Source organism: Mirounga leonina, unplaced genomic scaffold, assembly GCF_011800145.1.
Source record: "Mirounga leonina isolate KUSES-001 unplaced genomic scaffold, KU_Mleo_1.0 Mir_168, whole genome shotgun sequence".
In the NCBI taxonomy this organism is placed as follows: Eukaryota; Metazoa; Chordata; class Mammalia; order Carnivora; family Phocidae; genus Mirounga; species Mirounga leonina.
The window spans coordinates 551,473-579,351 of record NW_023270426.1 but is presented as its reverse complement, the minus strand read 5'-3'; the positions used below and the strand labels follow the sequence as shown (position 1 = coordinate 579,351).

Sequence of the window (27,879 nt, the reverse complement as noted above, 5' to 3'; positions counted from 1 at the left end):
AAATAAAAGGAAATACAACTTTTCATCCACTTTTAAACTTTTGCAAAGATTAAAAAGGTTGAGAACAGTTGACCAGAGTGTGGAAATTAAGCACTGCAATACACTGCTGGTGAAACTATAATTGGTACAAAGTTTGAAAGGGGAATTTTGTGATTTCTTATCAAAAACTATGTCCTACAGTAATGCTTTTTTAGAAAATGAACACGAGGGGCGCCTAGGTGGCTCAGTCGTTAAGCGTCTGCCTTCAGCTCAGGTCATGATCCCAGGGTCCTGGGATCGAGCCCCGCATCGGTCTGCTCGGCGGGAAGCCTGCTTCTCCCCCTCCCCCTCCCTTTGCTTGTGTTCCCTCTCTCGCTGTGTTTCACTCTGTCAAATAAATAAAATCTTTAAAAATAAAAAAAAAAAAAGAAAATGAACACGAATTATTATTGCAGCAATATATGTAAGAGCAAATAATGGGGGGGGGGTGCCTGGGTGGCACAGTCAGTTAAGCCACTGACTCTTCTTTTTACCTGGGGTTGTGATCTCAGGGTAGTGAGATGGAGCCCCACGTTGGGCTCTGTGCTCAGCACGGAGTCTGCTTAACATTCTCTTCTCTCGGGGCGCCTGGGTGGCTCAGTCGTTGGGCATCTGCCTTCGGCTCAGGTCATGATCTCGGGGTCCTGGGATCGAGCCCCGCATTGGGCTCCCCGCTCAGCGGGAAGCCTGCTTCTCCCTCTCCCACCCACCCCCCGCTTGTGTTCCCTCTCTCGCTGTGTCTCTCTCTGTCAAATAAATAAAATCTTAATAAAAAAAAAAAAATTCTCTTCTCCCTAAGCCCCTCCGCTGCCCGTGCACACGCACATACTCTCTCTCTCTCTAAAATAAGCAGATGAATCATTGAAAAAAATAATTGGGGGAAAAAAATCTTAACCACGTTCATCACAGGAATGGTTAAAAATAAGGTGCTGTATGAACCAAGATGATGTTATATTGTTACTGTTAAGAAAAATGAGTTAAAGACTTGTAATGAGGGGGGAATGTCAACACATCCTCTTTAAACTTCCCTCCCCAAGATCAAACAAAGAGAATCCAAACTAGAGAGGAAACCTCCATCTTCTATGAGACCTTATGGTAGGCACAATCAGAAACTAACTCCGAAGAGCTACCCAATACACTGGAATTTGGATAAAATCCTGGAAAGGCAGACACAGACCCTCTGTTGATCTCACACTGAGCACAGAGCCCTCCAAAACAGGCGACTCTCCCCAAGACCCCCACCAATACTCCTTTACCTGCGGGCCACTGGAGCACCGAACCAGGTCCTGGAGAGGAGCCACCAAGGCGGAGCCCCTGCAGCAAAGCCCGCGTGGATGATGTCTGGTACTGATGCTGTGCGGGGGAATGCCTGGGACCATACAGACCAGATCAGATCAGGCCAATTCTAGGAGTGGATGGGTTTTGAAGAGCAAAAAAGGTAAAGGGAGTCTCCTTGGCTTTTTTTTTTTTTGCCCCCCAAGAGAAGTTGGCACACCATTTGTGTCACTTTTTCAAAATTCAGAGGGGTTTGTTTTGTTCGGTTTTTTGCCCTTTTTTTTTTTTTTAGATTTATTTGTTTATCCTAGAGGGAGAAAGCGCACTCGAGCTTGGGGGGAGGGGGCGGAGGGCAGAGGGAGAGGGAAAGGGAATCTCAAGCAGACTCCATCTGGAACCCCTATGGAAGGCGGTGCTCAATTCCAGGACTCTGGGATCATGACCTGAGCAGAAATCAGGAGCTTTGGGGATGCTTAATTGACTAAGCAGAAATCAGGATCTTTTGGAATGCTTAATTGACTAAGCCACGTAGGCGCCCCTGTTTTTTGTTTGTTTGTTTTTGCTTTTTTAAAGTAGGCTCCACGCCCAGCTGGTGGTTAACACAGGGCTCAAACTCAGGACCCGGGAGATCAAGACCTGAACTGAAATCAAGAGCTTCACGCTTAACCAACCCACTGAACCACCCAGACCCCCTCAAAGATCAGTTTTTAAAAAATGCAAGCAAGGGGCACCTGGGTGGCTCAGTTGGTTAAGCGACTGCCTTCAGCTCAGGTCATGATCCTGGAGTCCCGGGATCGAGTCCCGCATCGGGCTCCCTGCTCAGCAGGGAGTCTGCTTCTCCCTCTGACCCTCCTCCCTCTCATGCTCTATGTCTCTCATTCTCTCTCTCGCAAATAAATAAAATCTTAAAAAAAAAAAAAAAAAAAAATGCAAGCAAGCCCAAAGTGTAAATGCAGACACCTGGAGGAAAAGTCAGGGATCCTCGGTTTCAATCCTGTACCTGCTCATAATTCATCCTGCCACCCCACAAACATACTGTGTTACTTCCAGCATCTGTAAAAAGCTAATAAACACATCCGCCGGCCACCACGACAATCAACGGAAAGGAGGTTTCAATTCCGGGGCCCCAATTCTATCAGGAGCAGAAGCGCCTCCCTTATCAGGTAGTTTCGCTGGGGCCGAGGGCATTTCGGGACTTGTAGTCCAGCCAATGGAACTCGTCATCCCGGCAGGCCCTGCGGCTCGTCAAGGTTACGTGCTGCCGCCGCCTGCGGCTGTGGATACAAGTGCCGGGCGGATGCAGAGCGGGTCTGAGAAGGGTGTTTTGCGGCCCGCGGAGGCGCGCTTTACTTCCACATCGGGGAGACCGAAAAGAAGTGCTTTATTGAGGAGATTCCGGACGAGACCATGGTTATAGGTGCGGGTGGAAGGGGAGAGTTTGGAACAAGACCTTGGTCTTGGGGCGGGGGGCGCGGGAGAGTCCGCTCTTCCAGAGCGGGGAGCAGCGGGTCTCGCCGCGTCCTGGCGGGGGCCGACTCGACCCCACCTCGCGCTCGTCTGACCTGGGTTCGCCCCACTTCCCTCCAGGAAACTACCGGACACAGCTGTATGACAAGCAGCGGGAGGAGTACCAGCCGGCCACCCCCGGGCTTGGTATGTTCGTGGAGGTGAAGGACCCAGAGGACAAGGTGAGCCGGCCCCTGAGCCCCGCCGAGCCCTCCGCTCTGCACTTCAGCGCCAGACCAGGCGGGTGCTGGTACTTCCCTCCTACTCGCCGCAGCCGCTCAACTGCTGGCCGTCATTGGGGGTTGGTGAGAAGATCCCGGGTTTTCGCTCTAGGCCAAACTTGGGCTGCTGTAGGCTAGCTGCTCCTCTCAGCTTCCCGACGGCTGCATGACTCCGCCAAGCCCCTTCCCTGCCCCGAGCCGTTTTCCTGGCCTGTGAGATGGAAACGCACCTGTCTTGTAGGCGTGCTTCGTGGGTAAATTGTGGTGTTGGCCATCAAAGAATTTCGTTAACTCTAATGCTGTGATGTCTAGACTTGAGGAGTTCACAGAACGGGGTGCTTTCCAAAACGAATGAGCGGCTTTTACTTTCGACGAATAAGGATATTAAAGCAAAAGAAAAAAAAACCTTTAGTTGCCACCTTTGGTTTAAGAAAAGAACCACACCAAAAGAGCGGAAATGGCAGGAGCTCCAATAAAGAGCCCTTCCCAAGAGCAGTCACGTGTCAGCTCCATCTCAGACGCTTCACCCCTTACCCCAGAAGGTTCTCAGACAAGCTTTTGGCAACTGCTGCTGCGCAGCTCTAGACCTTTTAGTGTTGCGAGGTGCCTAAGGCTCTGTTTGCCAACTTTTGAGGCACTGAGAGCCTGAAGCCCTGTTTCTTTCCAGCCCAATCCCCCTGTAACACTTGCTGAAGCCCCTTCTCCCCAGATCATCCGGGCCCAGCAGTATGGCTCTGAAGGCAGGTTCACTTTCACTTCCCATACCCCAGGGGAACACCAGATCTGTCCTGTGGTCTCTTAGAGTTGGGATTATGATATAGTGGCCTTCTTTTGATTTCTCAGATTGCCATATTCTTTTTTGGTTTAGGGCTCCTGTATGTGCTAGTCCTGGCCAGAACGCACTTCCCCCAGCTAACTCCTACTAATCATGAATGCAATTCTAAAAAGCAGCCTTTCCGGACCATCTCGATTAGACCAGAGCTAGTATCATGTCATTCTCAGCAAATACCCTTCTCAGAAGCATGCATCACCTTTACCTGTTGTTCAAGCCCTGCCTCATTTGGTATCAGACCATAGGCTCCATGTGCAAAAATGTGCCTGTCTGGATCACTCTGCTGCTCCTATGGCAGAGAGCAGAGCACCCCCCCACACACACACTCACACCCCTTCAGGTAAGGGTAATGGGCCCTAAGATCACAAACTGTGGTCTGAGGTTACTCTCCAGTGGTTCCCCACCAGCCGTCAGTTCAGTCCACTCATACTTTCCAGAGGCCAGTCATGACCACGCCCACAAATGAACGAATCTCCAAGGCTTGCAGTGTCCCTAAAACATATCCTAGGGGTGGGTGTGTCTCTCTCAGGGGCCAAGTGCTGGGGCTGTCCCCACATCCCTCTCCTCATGGGGAGTCTCCCTTTAATAACATCCTTAGCCTTGATGATTTAGACTTCATTTTGTTGAGGGTGCCAGCCAGTGAATTTCCTTATCACAGAAAATGTCAGATTCACATGGGAGATGACTATTCCAACAGGGCAACCAGCAGAGGTAAAATGTGGGCTAGAGCAGGCAGATGCGGTGGGTGCATAGATGCCTGGTCATCTACACCTGTGTGCACATGTGAAGGTCAAGTTATAGGAGATGCTGACTATAATGGAAACTATTACTTGGAATCCTTTTTTTTTTTTAAAGGAGAAAAGAAAGCATCTCCTGAAAAAAAATTAACCTGTAACATCATAAAGAGAGACACAAGTTGGCTGAAAAATAGTGGGAAGACAGAGGTGCTCATCCGACTACCTGGAAGAACCCAGCAGAAGAGCACATGAACCTGACCGGAGCCCACAAAGAAGCACAGGAGCACCACAAGCACTCAGGTTACCCATAACATAGGCCCAAATTGGACCTTTCTGGAAAGGGCTCCACAGGTTGCTAAGGCTTTTGGAGAACAAGCTTTCTTCATCCCATCCATTTCAGGATCAGTCCCCACCAATGCATGCAAAGCCTCACATGTTAATATCTGGTTAGAAACAAAACACCAGAATGAATTGCAGAGCGGGAGGCAATAAATGTTTAGGTCAGAAAGGTTGCAGTTTATAGTCACTCTTTTTTTTTTTGAGACAGAATAAGAGACAGAGAGCATGAGAGGGAGGAGGGTCAGAGGGAGAAGCAGACTCCCTGCCGAGCAGGGAGCCCAATGCGGGACTCGATCCCGGGACTCCAGGATCATGACCTGAGCCGAAGGCAGTCGCTTAACCAGCTGAGCCACCCAGGCGCCCTATAGTCACTCTTAATTCATGCTTAATTCTCTCCATCTTGGGACAGTTCATCCATTCGGTTTAGCCAGGGGTGTGGGGCACCCTCACCTTCCTCTTCAACAGCACAGAGCCACAAAATCCTGCAGCTCCCTGACCAAGCATCTAGTGGGCAACCCATCCTCTCCCAAATGCTGGCTGAGAAACCAGTTGAAAGAGGTCCTCTGTCCCCCCTGCAGGGTTGGGGGATTGGGAGCCAGGAAACAGACCAGGCCAGGTCACTTTCCATCAGTTAACAGAAGGGGAATGAGTTGGGGCTAGGTGTCTGGGGCCCAACTACACCAGCTTCTTGGCTTTAAAGAAACTCTTGAGGTGCTGCATCTGCCAGACACCCGTGGCAACCAGGATGAAGGTCTGCAGAATGGACCACCACAGGACCCGCTGGTTGGTGCTCTCGCTGGTCTGCCGGAAGCGCTCCTCTCGCCACTGCGGGAGGAGAGAAGGGAGAAGCCGCCTGTCTAGAACTGAATTTCACCCCCACACCCTCAGGGGGAAGAGCCGGAAGAGCCACTTCCCAGGAGGTCACACAGCCCCTGCCCCAGCTGTGCCAACCCAGCCCCTCACCCTCTGATACTCCTGCTCCTTCTGGATCAACTCCACCTGCTCCACAAGCTGCTGTACACGCAGATGCATCTGGGTCAGCTTGTCCTTGGCTGCAAATTCCGCATAATCGTTGGTGTGTTCACCCAACTGCATGTCCAAGTGAATGGCCTGGAACAGGGGAACCCAGGATGGGGGTCAGGGGAGCTTAGCTCTGTGAACCTGCCAGAAATCTAGCTTCTACATCTCTGTCTGGACCTGATGCTGGCAGCTCCATTCCTCACACACCGACTTGGTGACTGGCCCTGCTCAGGGGGTCAAAACACCAGATCGGGACCCTGCTTGTGTGGAGTTCTACATTCAAAACACAAAGGATGGGACTACACGTGCAGAGAAATAGAGATGTGACTCTGAGCCAGGCAGTTTACTAGAAGTTCTGTATGGGGAGGTGACAGGGGAGAGCCCTGAAGCACTCGGGCAGAATAGCTCTGACTCTCACGCTATGAAGCTTGGTCTTTATCCTAGGGTTGGCTGGGAGCCAAGGGAGAGTTTGTGTTTTTTTGTTGTTGGTTTTTTTTTTTTTTGCTGTCAAATTTTCTTTTATTTTTTTACGTTAATCACCATACATTACATCATTCGTTCTTTTTTTTTAAGATTTTTTTTTATTTATTTGACAGAGACACAGCGAGAGAGGGAACACAAGCAAGGGGAGAGGGAGAGGGAGAAGCAGGCTTCCCGCGGAGCAGGGAGCCCGATGCGGGGCTCGATCCCAGGACCCCGGGATCATGACTTGAGCCGAAGGCAGACGCTTAACGACTGAGCCACCCAGGTGCCCCTACATCATTAGTTTTTGATTTAGTGTTCCATGATTCATTGTTTGCGTGTAACACCCAGTGCTCCATGCAGAACGTGCCCTCTTTAATACCCATCACCATGTGGCTCAGATGGTTAAGCGTCTGCCTTCGGCTCAGGTCATGATCCCAGGGTCCTGGGATTGAGCCCCACATCGGGCTCCTGGCTCAGCGAGGAACCTACTTCTCCCTCTCCCTCTGCCTCTCTCCCTGCTCATGCTTTCTCTCTATCTCTGTGTCTCAAATGAATAAATAAAATCTTAAAAAAAAAAAAATACCCATCACCAGGCTAACACATCCCTCCACCCCTCTCCCCTCTAGAACCCTCAGTTTGTTTCTCAGGGTCCATAATCTCTCATGGTTTGTCTCCCCCTCCGATTTCCCCCCCTTCATTTTTCCCATCCTGCTATCTTTTTTTTTTTTTTTTTAACATACAATGTATTTGTTTCAGGGGTACAGGTCTGTGATTCAACAGTCTTACACAATTCACAGCACTCACCATAGCACATACCCTCCCCAACGTCTGTCACCCAGCCACCCTATCCCTCCCACCCCCCTCCACTCCAGCAACCCTCAGTTTGTTTCCTGAGATTAAGAATTCCTCATGTCAGTGAGGTCATATGATACATCTTTCTCTGATTGACTTATTTCGCTCAGCATAATACCCTCCAGTTCCATCCACATCGTTGCAAATGGCATATGGAGGCTCCTCAAAAAGTTGAGAATAGAGCTACCGTTCGACCCAGCAATTGCACTACTGGGTATTTACCCCAAGATACAAATGTAGGGATCCGAAGGGGTACGTGCACCCCGATGTTTATAGCAGCAATGTCCAAGGGAGAGTTTTAAGTCAGAGTGACTCCCTCCCAAGGTCCCCTTTCATCCTCAGGAGTGGTTCTTGGGATGCGTCAGGTAAAGTCCCTGCCCTACTCAATAGGCACCACCCACCACACCCCTCTCACTCTAGAGGCCAAGGAATTGAGACCCTGGGGACGGGGGCCTCCCGCCTGCCACACTCACCAGCTTGCCATCATAGAAGAGGGCGAACCGGATGGACTCAAGGTGGAGGCAGATCTGGTGCTCTCCGGGAGACTGGGAGGTGAAGGTGAAGCTGCCCTGAGGGCCGTACTGTCGGGCCAGAAGGTTCTAAAGGAAGCAGCATCCAGTGAGCACAGAGAAGTTAGCCTTGTACCTGCTCCCAGGAGAATTCTGGGGGTATCCCAGGTGAAGACCCCCGCAGGCCAGAGGGGTGGGTGTGAGGGAAATGGCATCGGTTTGGCTGGAAAGTCTCAGATGCCAGCACTGCTAATACAGAATACAGATGGCAAAGACCATGGCCCTCCTTGAGCTAGCCTGCCTGTGAGGAGACAGATCCTTCTGTGAGAAATGAAGGACCGACCAGAGAGGGCTACGCATTGACGCTGGGCGTTGGGGGGCCTGCAAGGAGTAAAGGCCTGCCTCACCTTGTTCTCGGGGTCTTTCACAAACACGAACAAATTGATCCACTGCGGGGAGGGCTGGTACTTTTCCATAGCGGGGTCGTAGAGCTCCGTCTTGTAGTTACCTAACGGAGAGCCAACAGGTGCATTCCGTCCATCCCCGTGACCAAGTCATGGTGGTCGGGGGTGGGGGTCGAGGGACAGAAAGATCTCGAGTCTGAGGATCCTGACCAAGGCCCTCCGCTTCTCCTCCCTTCTCCAGCACCACTTCTTTGCCGTCCTTCGAGTCTGGATAAGACTCGGCGCCCCGCACAAGCAAGAGAGAGGATGCCTTGGCCAGACTTCTGTCCACCCATTCCCTCCCGCCCCAGCCCACCCCCAGCAGGGGAGGGAAGGTGAGGACCTGAGCTGGTGCCACGGCGCCCCATTCCCCTCCCCTCTCAGGACTCTGGGTGCAGGGAGGGCAAGGCTGGGAGTGGCGGGCGCGCGCACCTATGACCACGGTACCATCGGGGATCTCCTGTATGAAGCACTTCTCCTCCAGCTCGCGGACCTCGAAGTAGAACGCGCCCCCATGGCCCATGAGCGCCAGCAGCTGCCCCAGCAGCAACAGCAGGGCCATACCGGTTGCTTGCGCTCTGCCCCATCCCCGCCCGGGGTCAGGCCCGGGCCCAGCCCCTCGAGCCCCGCAGGCCCCCGCCACCTTTGCAGGCGAGTCCACGGGTCTCCGCGCGGAGCGTACGGAGACTGCGAGCGCGCTCGCGGACTACAACTCCCGGGAGTCCCCGCGCGGCCCCGCCCCCGGCGCGTTCCTGCTGCTCCGCGCTGCGGAGGGGCCACGCAAGCCCCGACCCAACCAGCGCCAGGCTCTGGAGCGATTTCCACCGCCCCGCATCTCTTACTCCGCGCAGAAACTCGAGGACGCATGGGTGCTGTTAGCCCTTCTTGCTGATTGGGGTAACAGCCTCAAAGAGGAGAGGGGGCTTGCCCTCTGCAACTTGCAGGGCAGCCACCCCAGATGTGTGCGGAAGGGATGGGGCTAATGGGAAGTATATTACCTGGACTTCAACCTCGAAGAGCTTAGAATCGATTGGGGGAAGGAGGTGACATGGTGAGACGGAATGAGAAGCCCTGAAGCAGTAATTCAGGAAGGGGAGGGGGAAATGTCGCGGTTTTCATGGTAGAGATAGATTTGACTCAAGCCTTGAAGGATGGTTAAAATCTCCCCGAGCAGCGGGGAACAAGAGCAGTTTAGGCAGGGGAACCCAGGATTGCCTAGCAGCCAGTTGGCCGCTTAAGGGACTGGGGGAAGAAAAGTTATAGGAACGTGGAGGGAGGAGGTAATTGGACTGAATCTGAGGGCGCAGGAGGTGCTGAGCACACTTCAACAGGGGAGCCCTTCCTCCAGTGTACTTTTCTCTGCATTGGGACCAAAAAGGTTGTGGGTGAGCCTGGAGGGAAGAGAAGATGGCAAGCAAGCCACTGGAAAAGGATAGGGGTACACAACTGAAAGGAGTGGGAGGGTGAAGCCAACATGACAAAATGGGGACCCAGAAAAAGCAAGTCTCGAGAATTCCAAAGTTCACAATGCCCAGGGTAGAACACTGTAGACCCAAACATGTCAGTAGAAATATGTAGCCCAACCCAGGTAATGGGATGAAGTCTTCCACCTCCTAGTGCCCAGTGATAAGAGATGCTCCTTAGTTTATTCAGTAATATGTGGTGATGACGACGATGATGATGATCTTTATACATATATATATAATCTCAATCTCAGTGTCTTAAGATTGACAATATGGGGGCATCTGGATGGCTCAGATGGTTAAGCATCTGCCTTTGGCTCAGGTCATGGTCTCAGGGTCCTGGGATGGAGCCCTACATGGGCTCCCTGCACAGCAGGGAGTCTGATTCTCCCTATCCCTCTGCCCGCCCCTCCCCCTGCTTGTGTGTTCTCTCTCTCTGTCAAATAAATAAATAAGAATATTAAAAAAAAAAAGATTGACAATATGTTTTAGATACCAGGAATGGTCCCCTCATTTTAGTGGTGTAGCTCGTTGGCAGTGTTTTTTATTTCTTCACTGGGAATGATCATTAAACAAAAATGACAGATTCGGATGTTAACAAAAGTCATACATTAGAAAGGTCAAATAAGACAAAAGCTGAAAAGCATCTGTTGGAGATTTGGGAGCTAGTTGTTCACCAGGGGTGCAGCCCAAGCTGGGAGCAGAGGCAGAAAAGCCAGGATTCAGTCCTGGGAAGCGAGGTGCTGTCCGTGGTCCTGAAGCGTGGTTCCTCTCTAGACCAGTACCACCGCCTGTAGTAAAGCATTGGCTGTTTTATTTTTAATAAAATTTGCAATCCCTCACAAGCCAATGCTCCTATAAAATACAATAAAAAATGAAACTAATCATGTGCTTGGATATCACATCAATATTAAATTTCTGTAAAAATTCCTAAATGCTTAGTCAATTTCCGTACTTACCTCATTGCAGACCTGTAACAAACATGGACCAGTACCAGCCCCCACACCACACTGTGAATACCACTCTTGCATGGCAGTGGTCCATTGGCCAGACTACTCATAGGAATCTCCCAAAGTGTACAAAGTGGAAAATGCTTGCAGCTACATGTATGTAGGAGATAGTGCACCAGTGAGATTTCAAGGCCCAGAAACCAGACATTAGGAAGGGGGAACATGACTGTCCAAGTAGCAAAAGTGTTTTGTTAAAAACAGAACAACCTGGGCGCCTGGGTGGCTCAGTCGTTGGGTGTCTGCCTTTGGCTCAGGTCATGATCCCAGGGTCCTGGGATCGAGTCCCGCATCGGGCTCCCTGCTCAGCGGGAGGCCTGCTTCTCCCTCTCCCACTCCCCCTGCTTGTGTTCCTGCTCTCACTGTGTCTCTCTCTGTCAAATAAATAAATAAAACCTTTAAAAAAAAAAACAAAAACAGAACAACCTGGGGGTGCCCAGGTGGCTCAGTCAGTAAAGCATCTGACTTTGGCTGGGGTCCTGGTCTCAGGGTCCTGGGATAGGGTCTCATGGGGGTGGGTGGGTGGGGCGGCTCTCTCTCTCTCTCTCTCCAAGAAAGAAAGAAAAAGAAAGAAAGAAAGAAAAGAAAGGAAGAAAGAAAGAAAAAGAAAGAAAAAAAGAAAGAAAGAAAGAAAGAAAGAAAGAAAGAAAGAAAGAAAGAAGGAAGGAAGGAAGGAAGGAAGGAAGAAGGAAGGAAGGAAAGAACCTGTTTCTGACTGATGACAAGGCTAGGAACATGAGAGCAATGAACCCACCCTTCTGGAATCCACTTGGTAAAAACCTCATTCTGCAATGGCTGCCAATATCACTGAACCTGGGTGCCATTTGTGAGATTCAAAGAAGACACTGGGGTGCTACATCTACTTGCCTCATCTGTGGTTCCTCCAAGACATCAGACTTCCACAGGTTTGTTTTTTTTAAAAGGAGATATTTATTTGAAGAAATATTACAGCATATAAAACTGCATAAAGGGGCACCTGGGTGGCTCAGTCGTTAAGCATCTGCCTTTGGCTTGGCTCATGATCCCAGGGTCCTGGGATTGAGCCCCGCATCGGGCTCCCTGGTCGGTGGGAAGCCTGCTTCTCCCTCTCCCACTCCCCCTGCTTGTGTTCCCTCTCTCACTGTCTCTCTGTCAAATAAATAAATAATCTTTAAAAAAAAAAGTGTTTCTTAGAACATGTCTAGTCTTCTCTTGGAGATTACGATACTGAAGAATTAAGAATCATTTAAAAAAAAAACTGCCTAAAGACTTAATTTCCATTCATACAGTAGTAGATTTGATATAATTCATATAAAAAACTTTTTTTAAAAATCCAGAATCAGGGATGCCTGGATGGCTCAGTCAGCTAAGTGTCTGCCTCAGGCTCAGGTCATGATCCTAGGGTCCTGGGATCAGTCTTCTTGCTCAGCCGGGAGCCTGCTTCTCCCTCTACCTGCCACTCCCCCCTGCTTGTGCTCTCTCTCTCTCTGACAAATAAATAAATAAAATCTTTAAAAAAAAATCCAGAGTCACAAAACCCAGGGAAATCCAGGCTTCTACCACCTGCAGTGCCCTTTCTGGGGAATGCCCTGAGCCTCCATCCCTACCTCCTCCACTTGCCTCATTCCTATTTATCCTTTCAAGACTCAAGTCCAGCAGCATTGTCATATTTGTTTCCTCCTCCTGGGGGCTTTGTCAATGCCTCTATTGCTATGTTAACCACATTGAATTGCAATAGTCCATTCACAAGCAAGGCACTCCCGGGCTGATAGCTGGAAGAGACATTTATCTCTGTGCTCCCCACAGCCTAGCAAAGAGCTAGCAACAGCATCAGTAGGCAGTTGATGTCTGCTTGGAGAAAGGGAAGAGAGAGGAAAGAAAGAGAGAAGGGAGAGAGTATGGAGGGAAAAGAAGGGAGACGCATGAAAATGAAAGAGAAGATGGAAGAAGAAGGAAACAGTGAAGGACAGAAGAGGGAAGGAGGAAGGCAGAGGGAAGCAAGCAAGGAAGAAGGAGGGGGGAGAGAAAGAGGGAAGAAGGGTAATGATGACTCGTAATTATAGGAAAAGCCAAAATCTCCATACTCTATGTCTGGTTTTCTTGTGATGTCTCCTCCTGATTATTTCCATAGGCATCCTGACCTGGGCATGCTTAGGGTGGGGATGCATCAGGGATAGAATGTTCTGTACATAAAATCAGAGTTGGGCACCTGGGTGGTTCAGATGGTTAAGCGTCTGCCTTCAGCTCAGGTCATGATCCCAGAGTCCTGGGATCGAGTCCCGCATCAGGCTCCCTGCTCCTTGAGATCCTGCTTTTCCCTCTGCCTCTCTCTCTCTCACTCTCTCTCTCTCTCTGTCATGAATAAATAAATAACATCTTTTAAAAAAATTAAAATAAAATAAAAATAAAATCAGAGCTGCCCTGTGCAATTCTTCTGCTCTGGTGTTGGGTGGATTCTTTTGGTTTGCTGCTGATTTTCACACCATCCCCAGAGCAGGACCATGCCACTGTCCCTTCCTCTGAACCACTGCCTTCTACACTCATTTTCCCCCTGGCCTGTGGAAAAACAACTTCCATTCCTTGTGACCATCTCTACAAAGAGAATTCCTAAGAAAGTTCTTTTCCTTGTGCTCTCTATCCCAGAACACCTAGACATGGGGGTGGTGGTGCTGAATTCAGGGATATCACAAACAATGTTTTGCTGAACCTGCTTCACCACCCTCCTTAGGCTTACAGTGGTCCCTCTAACAGGATCCTTACACTCCTGGTGAGTTTTGTCAGGAGTCTCACTGGGTCACCAGTCCATCCCTCCTGGGGCAGTCTGTCCCACAGGTCTGTGCCTGACTGAACCCTAACTGAGGGCTTGTGTCCTCCTGCCCTCCAACACTCTGGGGGTTCCCATAGGTAGGGCAAATCAGGAGAGTGGCCAGGCTGTGCCTCAGTCCCTGAGAGTCAGGAAACCATTGACCCCAAGACTCAGAGGACTTCTAGGGGAAATGTGGCCAAACGCTACATACCTGCCCACCTAAGTCTCAGCTCTACTACAGCCAAAATGCCATGATGTTTTTCCCACAGTAAAATGTTTGCAGTCCCCTCAAAGTTCTCTGTCTTCTAAACATCTCTTCTGGACAGTTGAAGAAATGCACAGACTTGACTGAGGCACCAGAACACTTCTCTGGGTTCCGCTCCCTCCAAGGGCATATCCTTTCTCCTCATGCCTGAGGTCGCACAGATGAACCTGGACATGGGATGTAGATTTCTCAGACCACCTTCTGTTGCCAATCCTTTCTGTCAAGTTCCCTAACCAGTAACTGCTCCTGCCCTGGAAGGAAGCCTTTCCATCTTTCCTGCATGTGGGAGGCCTCATTCTTCAGGTTCAAAGTTCAAAGGTCATTCATTGTCCCTGATGAGAAAAAACCCAAGAGAAAAGGGAGGGAAGGGACATGACGGGGAGACCAAAGTGGAGCAAAGAGGAGGAAGATGGCAAATGCAGACAGTGACACAGATGTGCTCTACTTACTTCCCTTTCCCTCCCTCGGTCCCCACCTGCCCCCTGCCCCCCCATCCCATAGCACCTCCCATGTGTCTGCTTTCCCTGTATTCAAATGTAGGCTTTATTCTGGTATGGTGAAGCCAACAGAATAGGAGATGGTTGCCATTGAAAAATAGTTTCTTACCCACAGTTCCCAAGACGAGTGGCTATACCACACCATGCAAGGGCCACAGGGGACTGCGCCAGGGTCAGTCAGGAGGTAGAGCGAGTGACGGGAAAGCAGGGGTAAAAGCCTTTATTGTAGCTTCATGGGAAGGAATTGGTGTGGGGAGCAGGGAGCAAGGTGAGCAGGTTTAGGATTGACTAGTTGGAATAATTTCAGCAGGCTCTGGCTTGTAGGGGCTGTCCCAGATGGTCTGGTACCTGGCCTTGAGTAGATTAGGGCACCGGGATGTTGGCTTGGCACATGAAAGTTCACTAAAAATGGCGCCTGGGGGTATGGACTTTGGATTGGTTGGGTGGTCTGTGAAAGTTCCACCCTCTCCACCACCTTGCAGACCACACAGAGGCACCTTCTGAATTTACCAGATGATAAAACACCGACAAGAGGCAAACTCAGCCAAACTAGAGAGTTCACTCTCCAGAAAGTGGCGGGGGGGTGGGGGGGGGGGAGGTATATAAATGTGTGATCTCATTTATATTAAAAATCTATAGAAACAGTAATAATATCTGGAGGGAATTCACCAAAATGTTAATTATGGTAATCTCAATGTGATGGGACTAAGAGTGCCTTAAAATTTCATATTATTGCTGATTTCTGTTTTCTAAGTTTTCTATAATAAATGTGTTACTTTGTCATTTTAAATAAAATGAATGAGTTTTTTTAAAAGAAAGAAAGGTGCACTTTCAGGAGAGTCCTTTGCTATATCTAGGAACTGGCTAACCCTGAGAGGTACAGTACCTCTTAGTCAAGCCCCAGATGCCAGAGCACCAAGAATACAGAAAATAGAAAATGTAGTTATATACCAACCCCCCCAACTGGAGTTTACACCACTGGGTCTCCAAAGGGCCATGGCATCATTCTCTTCCCACCTCTACTAGGGCTTTACAAACTAAGTGAGGGGAACAGGGCAGGAGGTGGGTCACTGCCCTACCTTCTCTTGGATTGGGGTGGAGCAGGTTGGGGTCCAGGTAGGGTAGCCCAAGTTAAGAGCAAAATAGGAGGGGTGCCTGGGTGGCTCAGTCAGTTAAGCGGCTGCCTTAGGCTCAGGTCATGATCTCAGGGTCCTGGGATTGAGCCCCACATCGGGCTCCCTGCTCAGTGGGGAATCTACTTCTTTTTCTCCCTCTGCCGCTCCCCCTGCTAGTGTGCTCTCTCTCTCTCTCTCTCTCTCTCTGAAATAAGAGTCTCATGTTCTACCGACTGAGCTAGCCGGGCAGTTTCTCTCTCTCTGAAATAAATAAAACCTTTAAAAAAAAAAAAAGAACAAAATAGGATATTGGGTTTCCACTGCTCCAGCTGCCAGAATATTGCTGTCCCCAGTTTGGCAAAGCCCCAGCTATGATTCAGGCTTTGAAGAGCAAATTCAAACAACTCAAGGTGGTTCCTTGTCTCTATCCTTCCTCATCCCTATCCTGAACCAGGATCCAGGATTCTGGACTGGTTCTGCCGTTGGTTGATTATATGACCTTGGACACATCCATTCCCTTCTCTGGTCCGCAGGTCTTCCTGCCCCTAGGGTTGCTCCAGGTGAGCACTCAGTACTCTTGCTGCTGGTTCATGCTACAGAGCTCTCTGCCTCTCAGAGGTCTGTGTCAATCACCCTAGCCTCAGGACCCAGCTATGTGAATGCTTGTCAGTTCAATGGGGCCAACCACCACTGGAGGAGGAAGGGAACCCCAGAACTGCTCCCTGGGTCTGGAGAGAGGTGGTGCTGGTATTTACCTCCTGAGAGTGTGGTGTCCTTCTGGAGGAGCTTCTGCCTTAAGGACAGGTGGATGGAATCAAAGTAAAGTAAGTTCAATTACCATCAACACTGGCTGATGTTCTTTCCAATTTCCCTGTGGCCCCAAACACGTATCAGGAATAAATTTCATACCTGTGCCCCAAATCTCTCTCTCTCTCTCACACACACACACACACAGGATATATATATATATATTATATATATATATAATATATATATATACATACTCTCACACATTCAAATTCTCCTCCTACTGCCTCTTCTACATTCCCTCCATTACTTAATCCCTCATGACCTCTCTTTTCTGAATACTGCTCAGACTCCCACCTCTGAGTGTTCTCAGAGCTGTGGCTGTGGATTTAGGAAAACTGTTTGGGACATGAAGCCCACCTACTGCTTTGACTGTGTCCAATGCCCAGTGGGGGAGATTTCCAACCAGATGGGTAAAGGTCCTTTCTTCTACTTGGGGTTTAGGTCTTCTTTTTCTAGTTCTTCAAATTGTAAAGTGAAGTTGTTGATTTGAGATATTTCTTGCTTATGAGTGTACGCATTTATAGCTATAAATGTCTTTTTTAGCACTGCTTTCTGTGTGTCCCATATGTTTCGGTAAGTTTGTGTTTTTGTTATCATTCATCTCTAAGGATTTTTCTCAGAAATCCCCTGTGATTTCTTCTTGATTAATTGGTTGCTTACGAGGGTGTTAATTAGGGGCGCCTGGGTGGCTCAGTTGGTTAAGCATCTGCCTTCAGCTCAGATCATAATCCCGGGGTCCTGGGATCAAGCCCTGCCCCTTGGGCTCCCTGCTCAGTGGGGAGCTTCCTTCTCCCTCTGCCCCTCCCCCCAGCTCATTCGCTCTCTCCCAAATAAATAAATAGAATCTTAAGAAAAAAAGAGGAGGGACGCCTGGGTGCCTCCTTTGGTTAAGCATCTGCCTTCGGCTCAGGTCATGATCCTGGGATCTAGCCCCACATCGGGCTCCTGGCTCAGTGGGGAGCCTGCTTCTCCCTCTCCCTCTGTCTCTCTCCCTGCTCATGCTCTCTCTCTCTGTGTATCTCTGTGTTTCAAATGAATAAATAAAATCTTTAAAAAAAAAGAGGATGTTGCTTAAAGAGAAAAAAAATAGAAATATGTAATTACAATATTGCTAAACTGTAAGCACCAAATGGCCAGAGAATGTGTCTATTTTTGGATCACCAACATATTTCTTTTTTTTTTTTTAAAGATTTTATTTATTTATTTGACAGAGAAAGACACAGCGAAAGAGGGAACACAAGCAGGGGGAGTGGGAGAGGGAGAAGCAGGCTTCCCACAGAGCAGGGAGCCCGATGCGGGGCTTGATCCCAGGGCCCTGGGATCATGACCTGAGCTGAAGGCAGACGCTTAACAACTGAGCCAGTCAGGCGCCCCACCAACATATTTCTAACACTGAGCATAGGACTTGGCACAAAATATGTGCTCAACTCATAGTATTTAATAAATGAATAGATCTAATCACCATTTTTTAAAAGATTTTATTTATTTATTCATGAGAGACAGAGAGAGAGACAGAGGCAGAGGGAGAAGCAGGCTCCCCGCGGAGCAGGGAGCCCGATGCGGGACTCGATCCCAGGACCCTGGGATCATGACCTGAGCCGAAGGCAGACGCTTAACCGACTGAGCCACCCAGGCGTCCCTAATCACCATTTTTTAAAAGTCTATTATTTTAAGTCTTATGTAATTTCCACAAATTTTACATTTTCCAGTTTTCCTTCTGTAATTTATTTCTAACCTCATCCCATGTCATCAGAGAAGTTAAATTGTATGATATCTATCTTTTACAATCTATTGACTTAGGGGCACCTGGGTGGCTCAATCAGGTAAGCATCTGCCCTTGGCTCAGGTTACGAATCCAGGCTCCTGGGATTGAGACCCACATCCGGCTCCCCACTCAGTGGAGAATCTTTTTCTTCCTCTGCCTCTGCCCTGCTCATGCTCTCTCTCTCTCTCTCAAATAAATAAATAGAATCTTTAAAAAAAATAAAATCTATTGACTTAATTTGTTTCAGTATATTCCTAATATTTCATCTACCTTGGAAAGTGTCCCATATGCACTTCAGAAGAATGTGTACTCTGTTGTTGTTGGGTAGAATGTTTCGGAAGTCTATTAGATCTAGTTGGCTTACCCACTTACTCAAGGTTTCCATTTCATTACTTACCTTTTGGCTGGTTGTTCTTTCCATTATTGAGAGTAGGGAAGTCTCCAACTCTTATCATAGAACTATCTATTTCTCCCTTCAATTCTGTCAATTTTTACTTCATATATTTTGATGGTCTGTTATTAGGTATGTAAATGTTTATAATTGTTATGTCTTTTTGCTGTATGGAACCTTTTATTGATATATAATGTACTTTGTCTCTTGTAACCTTTTCTGATTTCAAGTCTACTTTGTCTGATACTGATATAGTCTCCCTGCTCTCTTCTGGTTACAGTTTGTGTGGAAAAGCCTTTTCCATTCACTCTCAAGCCTACATGTGTCTCTGGATCTGAACAAGTCTCCTGTAGGTAGCATATAGTTGGGTCGTGGTTTTTATCCGTTCTGCCAATCTTTGTCTTTTGATTGGAGAGTTTAACCATTTAAAGTAATTACTGAGGGGCACCTAGGTGGCTCAGTTGGTGGAGCGACTGACTCTTGATTTCAGCTCATGTCATGATTTCAGGGTCCTGAGATGGAGACCCACTTCAGGGGCCTGCTTAAGATTCTCTCTCCTTCTCATTTCTGCCCTTTCCCCCACTCTTATGTGTGCTCTCTCTAAAAAATATTAATTAGGGGCGCCTGGGTGGCTCAGTTGGTTAAGCGACTGCCTTCGGCTCAGGTCATGATCCTGGAGTCCCAGGATCAAGTCCCGCATCGGGCTCCCTGCTCAGCAGGGAGCCTGCTTCTGCCTCTGACCCTCCCCCATCTCATATGCTCTCTCTCATTCTCTCTGTCTCAAATAAATAAATAAAATCTTTAAAAAAAATTAATTAATTAATTACTGATAAGGAGGGACTTATCCTCTGTCATTTTGCTATTTGTTTTCTATTTGCCTTATACCTTTTTTTTTTGTCCCTCAACTCCTGCATTTACTATCTTCCTTTGCATTTAGTTAATTTTTTAGTTGTGAAACATGTAAATTCCTTTCCGAGTTCCTTTTGTGTATATTTTACAGCTATTTTCTTTGTGGTTACCATGTGAATGACATTTAACATCCTGAAGTTAAAACATTCTAACTTGAATTTATACCAGTTTACCTTCAATAACAGAAAAAACATCTCCTTTAACAGCTCTGTTCTCACCCATTTCTGTGGTTGATATCATACAAATTATGTCTGTACACATTGTATGTTATGGCTACTTTTTTGCTATAATTGTTGATATAAGCAATAAGCTGATTAACTCTCCAGATAATTAACTGAGTGAAAAAAGCCAATCTCAATAGGTTACATACCTTATGAGTCTATTTACATAACATTCTGGAAATGACAAAATTATAGAAATGGAGAACACAGATTACTTGTCTGAGGTTAAGGAGAGGGTGAAGGAATAGGGAAGTGGGTGTGGCTTGAATACACAACATGAGGGATCCCTGTGATGATGGAAATGTTCCCTGTCTTGACTGTATCAATGTCAATATCCTGGTTGTGATATTGTATTATATGTGGGCAAGATGTTACCATGGGGGAAACTGGGTAATGGGTACACTGGATCTCTCTGCATTGTTTCTTACAACTGTATGTTCATCTATAATAATCTCAACATAAAAAGTTTAATTTTAAAAGTAACAGAAATTTTTATTATAAAATGTTATCATTTATTAATTCTGTAATCATTTGTTAATTCCGAATCCTGGTGACATCAGCACTAATAGCATGTAGTTATAATAGCACTAAGAAAAACACAACCAGGGGCGCCTGGGTGGCTCAGTCGTTAAGCATCTGCCTTCGGCTCAGGTCATGATCCCAGGGTCCTGGAATCGAGTCCCACATCGGGCTCCCTCCTCAGCGGGAAGCCTGCTCTCCCTCTCCCACTCTCGCTGCTTGTGTTCCTGCTCTCGCTATCTCTGTCTCTGTCAAATAAATAAATAAAATCTTAAAAAAAAAAAGAAAAGAAAAACACAAGCAGTAATTCACAGAAGAAAACAAATGACCAGCAAAAAAATGCTCAGTATCCAAGGAAATAAAAATTAAGATAGTGAAATACAACTTTTCATTCAATTATTTTGCAAGATTACAAAGGTTGAGAACTAAAAAAAAAAAAGAAGAAGAAGATAGCAGGAGGGGAAGAATGAAGGGGGGAAACAGGAGTGGGGAGACAAACCATGAAAGACTATGGACTCTGAGAAACAAACTGAGGGTTCTAGAGGGGAGGGGGTGGGGGATGGGTTAGCCTGGTGATGGGTATTAAGGAGGGCACGTTCTGCATGGAGCACTGGGTGTTATGCACAAACAATGAATCATGGAACACTACATCAAAAACTAATGATGTAATGTGTGGTAATTAACATAACAATAATTTTTTTAAAAACTAATGATGTAATGCATGGTGATTAACATAACATAAAAAAAAAAAACAACGGTTGAGAACTTTGACCAGGGTGTGCAGAAGTAAGCACAAGAGGGGCGCCTGGGTGGCTCAGTTGGTTAAGCGACTGCCTTCGGCTCAGGTCATGATCCTGGAGTCCTGGGATCGAGTTCCGCATCCGGCTCCCTGCTCGGCAGGGAGTCTGCTTCTCCCTCTGACCCTCCCCCTCTCATACTCTCTCTCTCTCTGTCATTCTCGCTCTCAAATAAATAAATAAAATCTTTAAAAAAAAAAAAAAAAGAAGTAAGCACAAGAACCCACTGCTGGTGAGACTGTAAACTGGTATGAAGTTTGAAAGGGCAATTTTACCAAAAAACTATGTCCTACAGTACTGCTTTTTTAGAAAACGAACACAAATTTATGTGCAATATATGTAAGAGCAAATGATTAGGGGAAAGAAATCTTAACCATTTTCATCACAGGAATGGTTAAAAAAAAATAAGGTATGAACCAAGATTATGTTATATTGTTACTGTTAAGAAAAATGAGGTAAAGACTTCCAATGAAGGGGAAATGTCAACATCTTCAATAAACTTCCCTCCCCAAGACCAAACGAAACAACAAAGAGAACCCGAATTAGAAAGAAAATCTCCAACTTCTATGAAACCTTGAAGTGGCACAATCAGAAACTGCTAACTCCAAAGAGCTGCCAAAATACACCGGAATTTGGATAAAATCCAGGAAGGACACGAAGGGCACACCCAGACCTCTACTGATCTCACATTGAGCGCAGAGCCCTCCAAAACGGGGCAGCTCTGCCCCCAAGACCCCCACCAATACTCCTTTACCTGCGGGCCACTGGGGCACCGAACCACGTTCTGGAAAGGAGCCACTACGGCCGAGCTCTGCAGCAAAGCCCATGTGGACGACGTCTGGTGCTGATGTGGGGGCGGGGACGGGGGGAGGGGGATACCTGGGACCATACAGACCAGATCAGACCAGATCTAGGAGTCGATGAATTTGGAGGTGAAAGAGAAGTGGTAAAAGGAGTCTCCTAGGCTTTTTTTTTTTTGTATTTGAATTTTTTTCGAAAAATCAGTTGGTGCACTGTTGGTGTCACTTTTTCAAAGTTCAGTTTTTTAAAAATAGAAGCAAGCCCAAAGTGTCGGACGCAGAGACAAGTCAGGGATCCTCAGTTTCAATCCTGTAGCTGCTCATAATTCATTCTGCGACAACAAACTGCGTTACTTGCAGCATCTGTAAAAAGGTTGATAAACACTAGTAGTCGCCGGACCGCCACCACGATCAACGGAAGGAAGGTTTCAATTCTGAGGGTGCAATTCGGTTGCAGGCAGAAGCTGCTCTCCAACCAACTACTGCCTCGCCGTGGCCGCGGGACATCTCGGGACTTGTAGTCCAGACGGTCGAACTCGCTGTCCCGGCAGGCCCCGCGGCGGCGGCGGGAGGGCTACGTGGCGCCGCCGGCTGCGGTTGCGCCGGCAGGTGGGGCAAGATGGCTGCGAAGCAGGGCGTGAGGGTCGTAGGGCCCCGGCCCGGAGCGGGACTGCGCAGGGTGGTTCGGGCCCTCGTGCTGCTGCTGTGTTTTGCGGCCCGCGGAGGCGCGCTTTACTTCCACATCGGGGAGACCGAAAAGAAGTGCTTTATTGAGGAGATTCCGGACGAGACCATGGTTATAGGTGCGGGTGGAAGGGGAGAGTTTGGAACAAGACCTTGGTCTTGGGGCGGGGGGCGCGGGAGAGTCCGCTCTTCCAGAGCGGGGAGCAGCGGGTCTCGCCGCGTCCTGGCGGGGGCCGACTCGACCCCACCTCGCGCTCGTCTGACCTGGGTTCGCCCCACTTCCCTCCAGGAAACTACCGGACACAGCTGTATGACAAGCAGCGGGAGGAGTACCAGCCGGCCACCCCCGGGCTTGGTATGTTCGTGGAGGTGAAGGACCCAGAGGACAAGGTGAGCCGGCCCCTGAGCCCCGCCGAGCCCTCCGCTCTGCACTTCAGCGCCAGACCAGGCGGGTGCTGGTACTTCCCTCCCCACCTTTGGTTTAAGAAAAGAACCACACCAAAAGAGCGGAAATGGCAGGAGCTCCAATAAAGAGCCCTTCCCAAGAGCAGTCACGTGTCAGCTCCATCTCAGACGCTTCACCCCTTACCCCAGAAGGTTCTCAGACAAGCTTTTGGCAACTGCTGCTGCGCAGCTCTAGACCTTTTAGTGTTGCGAGGTGCCTAAGGCTCTGTTTGCCAACTTTTGAGGCACTGAGAGCCTGAAGCCCTGTTTCTTTCCAGCCCCATGCCCCCTGTAACACTGAAGGCTTTTCTCTCCAGGTCATCCTGGCCCGGCAGTATGGCTCTGAAGGCAGGTTCACTTTCACCTCCCATACCCCTGGCGAACACCAGATCTGTCTTCACTCCAATTCCACCAAGTTCTCCCTTTTTGCTGGAGGCATGCTGGTGAGTGGAACCACGTGGGATTTGTAGCTTTCAAGCTCTAGAGCCTGGTCAGGACTGGAGACTTGGTGGTGCTTTGGGTGTGAGATGAGTATGTCCGATTTTGTGTTTCCTAATGAATCTGGGTTTCCAGTGAACATCCAGGCACAGTTGCTGAGCTCCTTGTGTATGCCTTGGTCCAAGGCTCAGCCAAGCTGATTCTTGCCTGTTTTCCCAGAGACCCGTAGGGCCAAACACTGAGGAGGTCTCAGTCAGCATTGGCTAAATGCACAAATGAAGGAAAGTGGGGGACCAGCTGTCAGCCCCTGGCAGGAAGTTGGAGCAGGGCTGCCTGATTTCTTCTTATCTTCCTTGTCTGTCCCCAGAGAGTACACCTGGACATCCAGGTGGGGGAACACGCCAACGACTATGCAGAAATTGCTGCCAAAGACAAGCTGAGTGAGTTGCAGCTCCGAGTGAGACAGCTGGTGGAGCAGGTGGAGCAGATCCAGAAAGAGCAGAACTACCAACGGGTATGTCGGGCAGGAGCTTCTGAGTGGGCTTCATCCCAGATGCCTTCCCCTGGCTCAGCCAGAAGTTGCATGCTGGTCGGATTCATTTTGAAACCCAAGGGACTTATCTGTCTATGCCGCTCTGCAAGTCTAAAAGGCGGGGTGGGTACCACTCACTCCTGTTTGTAACCAAGGAGACAGGCTCTTAAGAGGCTGTCATTGCTCTAAATCACAGTGACACGTGCGCAGTGACAAGAGCGGGAATTGATGCTAATACCGTGGGTGTTATTTCCGTGGCTCCAAGTGCTTCTAAGACCAGCTATTCCAAACTCACTTGTGTCGGGGAGGCAGGATGGGACCATGAATGAATCTGTGGCCATAGGGACTATTACGTGTCTAAGCCTCAGGGACCTCGAGTTAATTGTCAGCTGAGGGCAGCGTTGCAGATATGCTAGCCCTGGGTTTTAAGAGAAGCAATATGAATTTTTCCGGGTTTTAAATATTGGCAAAACACGTGTATGTGCCAGATGCCACCACAGGGCCACCAGTTCGCAGCTTGTGCCCACAATCCTCAAGGAGCAGCTGGGGAGAGCTGGGCAGAGAGATCAGAGCAAGTCCACTCCTAAGTGCTAGAGGACAGCTCTGTCTGACGGAGTGATACTGCAACTACTTTACCTCTCCCCCAGGTTCCAGGATAGGACCAGTGGAGTGCTGTCCCTGACAGAGGAGCAGACAGACTTAAATGAGTGGGTTCCCTGAGGTCCTCTGGCTGGGGAGGATGAAAGCAGTCCCCAGGTGGGGGGTCTCTTTGACTTTTTGCAGGTACTTGACGGGAACCTGAGCAGAGCTGATTGGCCTGGGGCACCCTCTGGGAAGGGAATCCAGCAGTTAAAGTGGCGCCTGGTGGGGCCCAGTAAACTTCAGCCCTTCTTCCTTTCTCTCCTCCCACAGTGGCGAGAGGAGCGCTTCCGGCAGACCAGCGAGAGCACCAACCAGCGGGTGCTGTGGTGGTCCATTCTGCAGACCCTCATCCTCGTAGCCATCGGCGTCTGGCAGATGCGACACCTCAAAAGCTTCTTTGAAGCAAAGAAGCTGGTGTAGCCATCCCAGGCCTCACAGGCCATCCTTCCTCCTGGGCTGGGGGAGAAAGGGCCTCCTGGAACTGATTTCTCTCTGGCAGGAGGACTGGTTCCGAGCCGTGGATATCTGGAGGGGAGAGGGGCTACAGGCACCCCAGGCACAAGTTTAGGGCAGCGGCTTGGCTGGCTGATACCGAGCAGATGGTGGGGCGATGCCTGCCCCCTCCCCCGGGATCTGAGCCCTTTGCAGTAATCACCCAGGGGCCAGTGAAGCCACTGGGAGCCCCATTGGCACCTCAGAATCACAGTGTTACTGATCAGGGACGTGAGGCTATTGTCTGGGGTGGCTGGGGGGAGGGGAGCGGGTGGGCAAGCCAGTCTTTTTTCTGTCTTCCTTTGCTAACGTGGGATTTTGAGCGGGTTGGGTGTGGCTGTGATTCCCTGCCACCCTGGGAACCTCACTATACCCTCCTTGGGCCCAGACTGCTGATCCAGGATGTGTGTGTCAAGGGAGGGGAGGGGTGGAGGGGGTTGCAGTGTGGGGAAAATAGCCCTGAGGTTGACCTCAGCTTCTCACATTGGTTGTCCTTTGGGGGGCTTGAGGAACTGAGGTCAAGCCAAGCAGAGGCCTTGGTGCTGGTTGGGGATGGGGCCTGCAGAATCTTACTGATTTCATTTTCAATAAGTCTAGGTTTGTTACATTGGTTTCCCAATTAAAAAAAAAAAGTGACTTCTCGTCCAGTGTAGTTACTATAGTGGCCGTAACACGGAGGTAGTCGGGGAATATCAGTTCTGCCACTGTGTACCTCACGTTCCAAGATGAAAATCCACCTGTGAACTTTGGTCCTCCTAGCCTCTCTCTGTCAACGTCTAGTGCGTTGGGGTCCCTGGGTAAGGGTCTACGAAATCACCAGGACACAGGGGATGCAGAGCAAAGGCAGCACTTGCAACTGCATACTGCCGTTTATTTCTCACGTAGCTATATACTTGCAGAGATCAGATAAACATAACAATGTATACTTAAAGTATCAAGCCAACATCCGTGAAGTGAAATATACACGAAATTCAATAAGAACAAAATACATCCTGTTTATACTTGCAGAACAAAGAATTCTCTTAGCCATCCTTCCTTTGGAGACAACATGTTCTTTGTCTTTAGAAAGAACACTTCTGATTAGAAAGACACACTTTAAGCGAGGCAAGAGCCACTTCCTGCTGATCCAGGCATTTAGGACTTGCAACATGAGATAAGGGGAAGAGAACATTTTCTCCTCCTGGCCTAGGCCTGCCTGGCTGTCCTTAACCTCAGTGCAGTCCTCAAATGACCCTGGCCTGCAAGGGGCTTACAAGCCTATACCATCTCATCTCTCCACCTTCCCGCAGCAGGGGATAGTGGGTTTGCCCAAGACCATAAAACAAGTGACTTGTGGGCTTGGTGCTCAAATTTACACCATTTTCCTCTGTGTCCACTCCCTTGAGATACAAGTGCCTTCCCTGCGTTTCCAGAGCAGGTGGACGGCATTGTCACGGTGCTGCCAGGAGGTGCCTCATTCGGAAAGGTAGTCGGCATTGAACAGAAGAGCGCAGCAGGTTTGGGAAGGACAGAAGTCCCTGGGCTGGTGGGGTTGAGGATGTTGATGGTCTTAACCAATAGCATGGGATTTCAGCAAGGACCTTGAAGGAGAGGAAGGCTTCTGAGGTAAGAAGGCAGAGCCTGGGAGTTGGGAGCGTTGGCAAATGGAGGTTGATGGGCATGGTTTCCACTGGAGTTCAGGATTTTATTTTATTTCTTTTTTAAAGATTTTATTTATTTATTTGACAGAGAGAGATAGCAAGAGCAGGAACACAAGCAGGGGGAGTGAGAGAGGGAGAAGCAGGCTTCCCGCTGAGCAGGGAGCCCGATGCAGGGCTCGATCCCAGGACCCTGGGATCATGACCTGAGCCAAAGGCAGATGCGTAACGACAGGCGCCCCAGGATTTTATTTGAAAGAGAGCACAAGCAGGGGGAGTGGCAGGCAGAGGGAGAACCAAGCTCCCCAGACTCAGGACTTGATCCCAGGACCCTGGGATCATTCCTGAGCCAAAAGCCAACTGAGCCACCCAGGCAGCCCCCGTGGAGATAAATTTGAGGAAGGTTAACCCAACAGTGTGAGAGAAAGAGATTGGTGGGGGGGACGAGTTTGCAGACTACTTGAACTGCCAGGAGGATGTGATCTGACCTCATATTGCCACCTAGACCTCCTCCACATTAAAAACAAGACGCTTTTTTTTTTTAATAGAACAGCTTTGGAATTACAGAAAAATTGTATAAAATAGTTCGCCCCTATTAATGTCATACATCAGTATGGCACATTTGTTAAGAAACAGTATCGATACATTATTTTTCACTGAAGTCCATACCATATGTAGATTTCCTTAGCCATTGCCTAAGCCTTTTTTTGTTTGTTTTTTTTTGTTTCAGGATCCCATCCAGGATACCACATTACATTTAGCCCCTTCTTGGCTGTGACAGTTTCTCAGAATTACCTTGCTTATTATTACCTTGACAGTTTAGGAGTACAGTTCAGGTTTTTTGTAGAATGTTCCTCAATTGGGATTTGTGTGCTGTTTCATGATTAGACTGGAGTTCTGAGTTTTTGAAAGAAAGACTAAAAATGTGCCATTCTCATTCCATCATATCTATGGTGCTGATTATCAACATGAATGTGGGTGTCACCATTTGAAATTAAATTTTATGTGAAATCTGATTTCTTGAGACAAATCAGATCTGATGCTAGTGGGGCTTCATTCTGATGTGACAATTAGCTGGACCGAATTGCAGCTGTCCCCTTGAGGTGGGCTTGTGCTTTCAGATCACAGTCCCACCTCCCTGCTTCTGTCACTGGCCTTACTGGACTGGTCTCTGCAGGGGGTCAGCCTCAGCCTCCCCTGTGTCATCAGCGAACCTAGGCTGCATTTGCCAAGGCTCTGTTCTAGGGTGCAGTGCAATGCAGAGTTTAGCAGCGAGGTCCCTGGTGGGTATATGCTGGGTTTAAAGGAGAAAGGGGGCTGCTGGGGTGACTAAATTCCTCACCGACAGTAAAGTCCTTTTGGAAGCAGCAACTGTGCAACCAAGGTATCTTGGTTTACACCCTGAATTGCCTCTCTGCCCCAGTTTTTCAAGTGGGCACAAGTACACTA

The 27,879-nt window shown here is 48.8% G+C and overlaps 2 protein-coding genes and 1 long non-coding RNA gene across 3 annotated transcripts; 2 read left to right on the top strand and 1 right to left on the bottom strand.

Annotated features, from left to right (window-relative positions):
* Positions 1-2,564: 2,564 nt before the first annotated feature.
* On the top strand, positions 2,565-6,281 carry LOC118016529. Its single transcript, XR_004680850.1, has 3 exons — positions 2,565-2,710; positions 2,881-2,981; positions 4,708-6,281. It is a non-coding gene; the product is annotated as an uncharacterized LOC118016529 (long non-coding RNA).
* On the bottom strand, positions 5,471-8,936 carry LOC118016528 (transmembrane emp24 domain-containing protein 9-like). The gene is made up of 5 exons (XM_035013930.1): positions 8,650-8,936; positions 8,182-8,282; positions 7,739-7,864; positions 5,892-6,038; positions 5,471-5,753 (listed from the first exon to the last, which is right to left on the bottom strand). The coding sequence occupies exons 1-5, from the start codon at positions 8,777-8,779 to the stop codon at positions 5,604-5,606; spliced, it is 654 nt and encodes a 217-aa protein (XP_034869821.1). The 5' UTR covers positions 8,780-8,936; the 3' UTR covers positions 5,471-5,603.
* A 13,180-nt stretch (positions 8,937-22,116) lies between these two features.
* TMED9 (transmembrane p24 trafficking protein 9) lies at positions 22,117-25,429 on the top strand. The gene is made up of 5 exons (XM_035013929.1): positions 22,117-22,364; positions 22,535-22,635; positions 23,007-23,132; positions 23,495-23,641; positions 24,572-25,429. The coding sequence occupies exons 1-5, from the start codon at positions 22,181-22,183 to the stop codon at positions 24,719-24,721; spliced, it is 708 nt and encodes a 235-aa protein (XP_034869820.1). The 5' UTR covers positions 22,117-22,180; the 3' UTR covers positions 24,722-25,429.
* The last annotated feature ends 2,450 nt before the right edge of the window (positions 25,430-27,879 follow it).

Excerpts from the sequence above, each read along its gene's own strand:
- LOC118016528 (XM_035013930.1), bottom strand. The coding sequence starts at position 8,779 with ATGGCCCTGCTGTTGCTGCTGGGGCAGCTGCTGGCGCTCATGGGCCAT. Across the intron at positions 8,283-8,649 it reads CGATGGTACCGTGGTCATAG|GTAACTACAAGACGGAGCTC; the intron begins GTGCGCGCGCCC and ends GCTCTCCGTTAG. Across the intron at positions 6,039-7,738 it reads TCTTCTATGATGGCAAGCTG|GCCATTCACTTGGACATGCA; the intron begins GTGAGTGTGGCA and ends CCCCTGTTCCAG.
- TMED9 (XM_035013929.1), top strand. The coding sequence starts at position 22,181 with ATGGCTGCGAAGCAGGGCGTGAGGGTCGTAGGGCCCCGGCCCGGAGCG. Across the intron at positions 22,365-22,534 it reads GGACGAGACCATGGTTATAG|GAAACTACCGGACACAGCTG; the intron begins GTGCGGGTGGAA and ends ACTTCCCTCCAG. Across the intron at positions 23,133-23,494 it reads TTTTTGCTGGAGGCATGCTG|AGAGTACACCTGGACATCCA; the intron begins GTGAGTGGAACC and ends GTCTGTCCCCAG.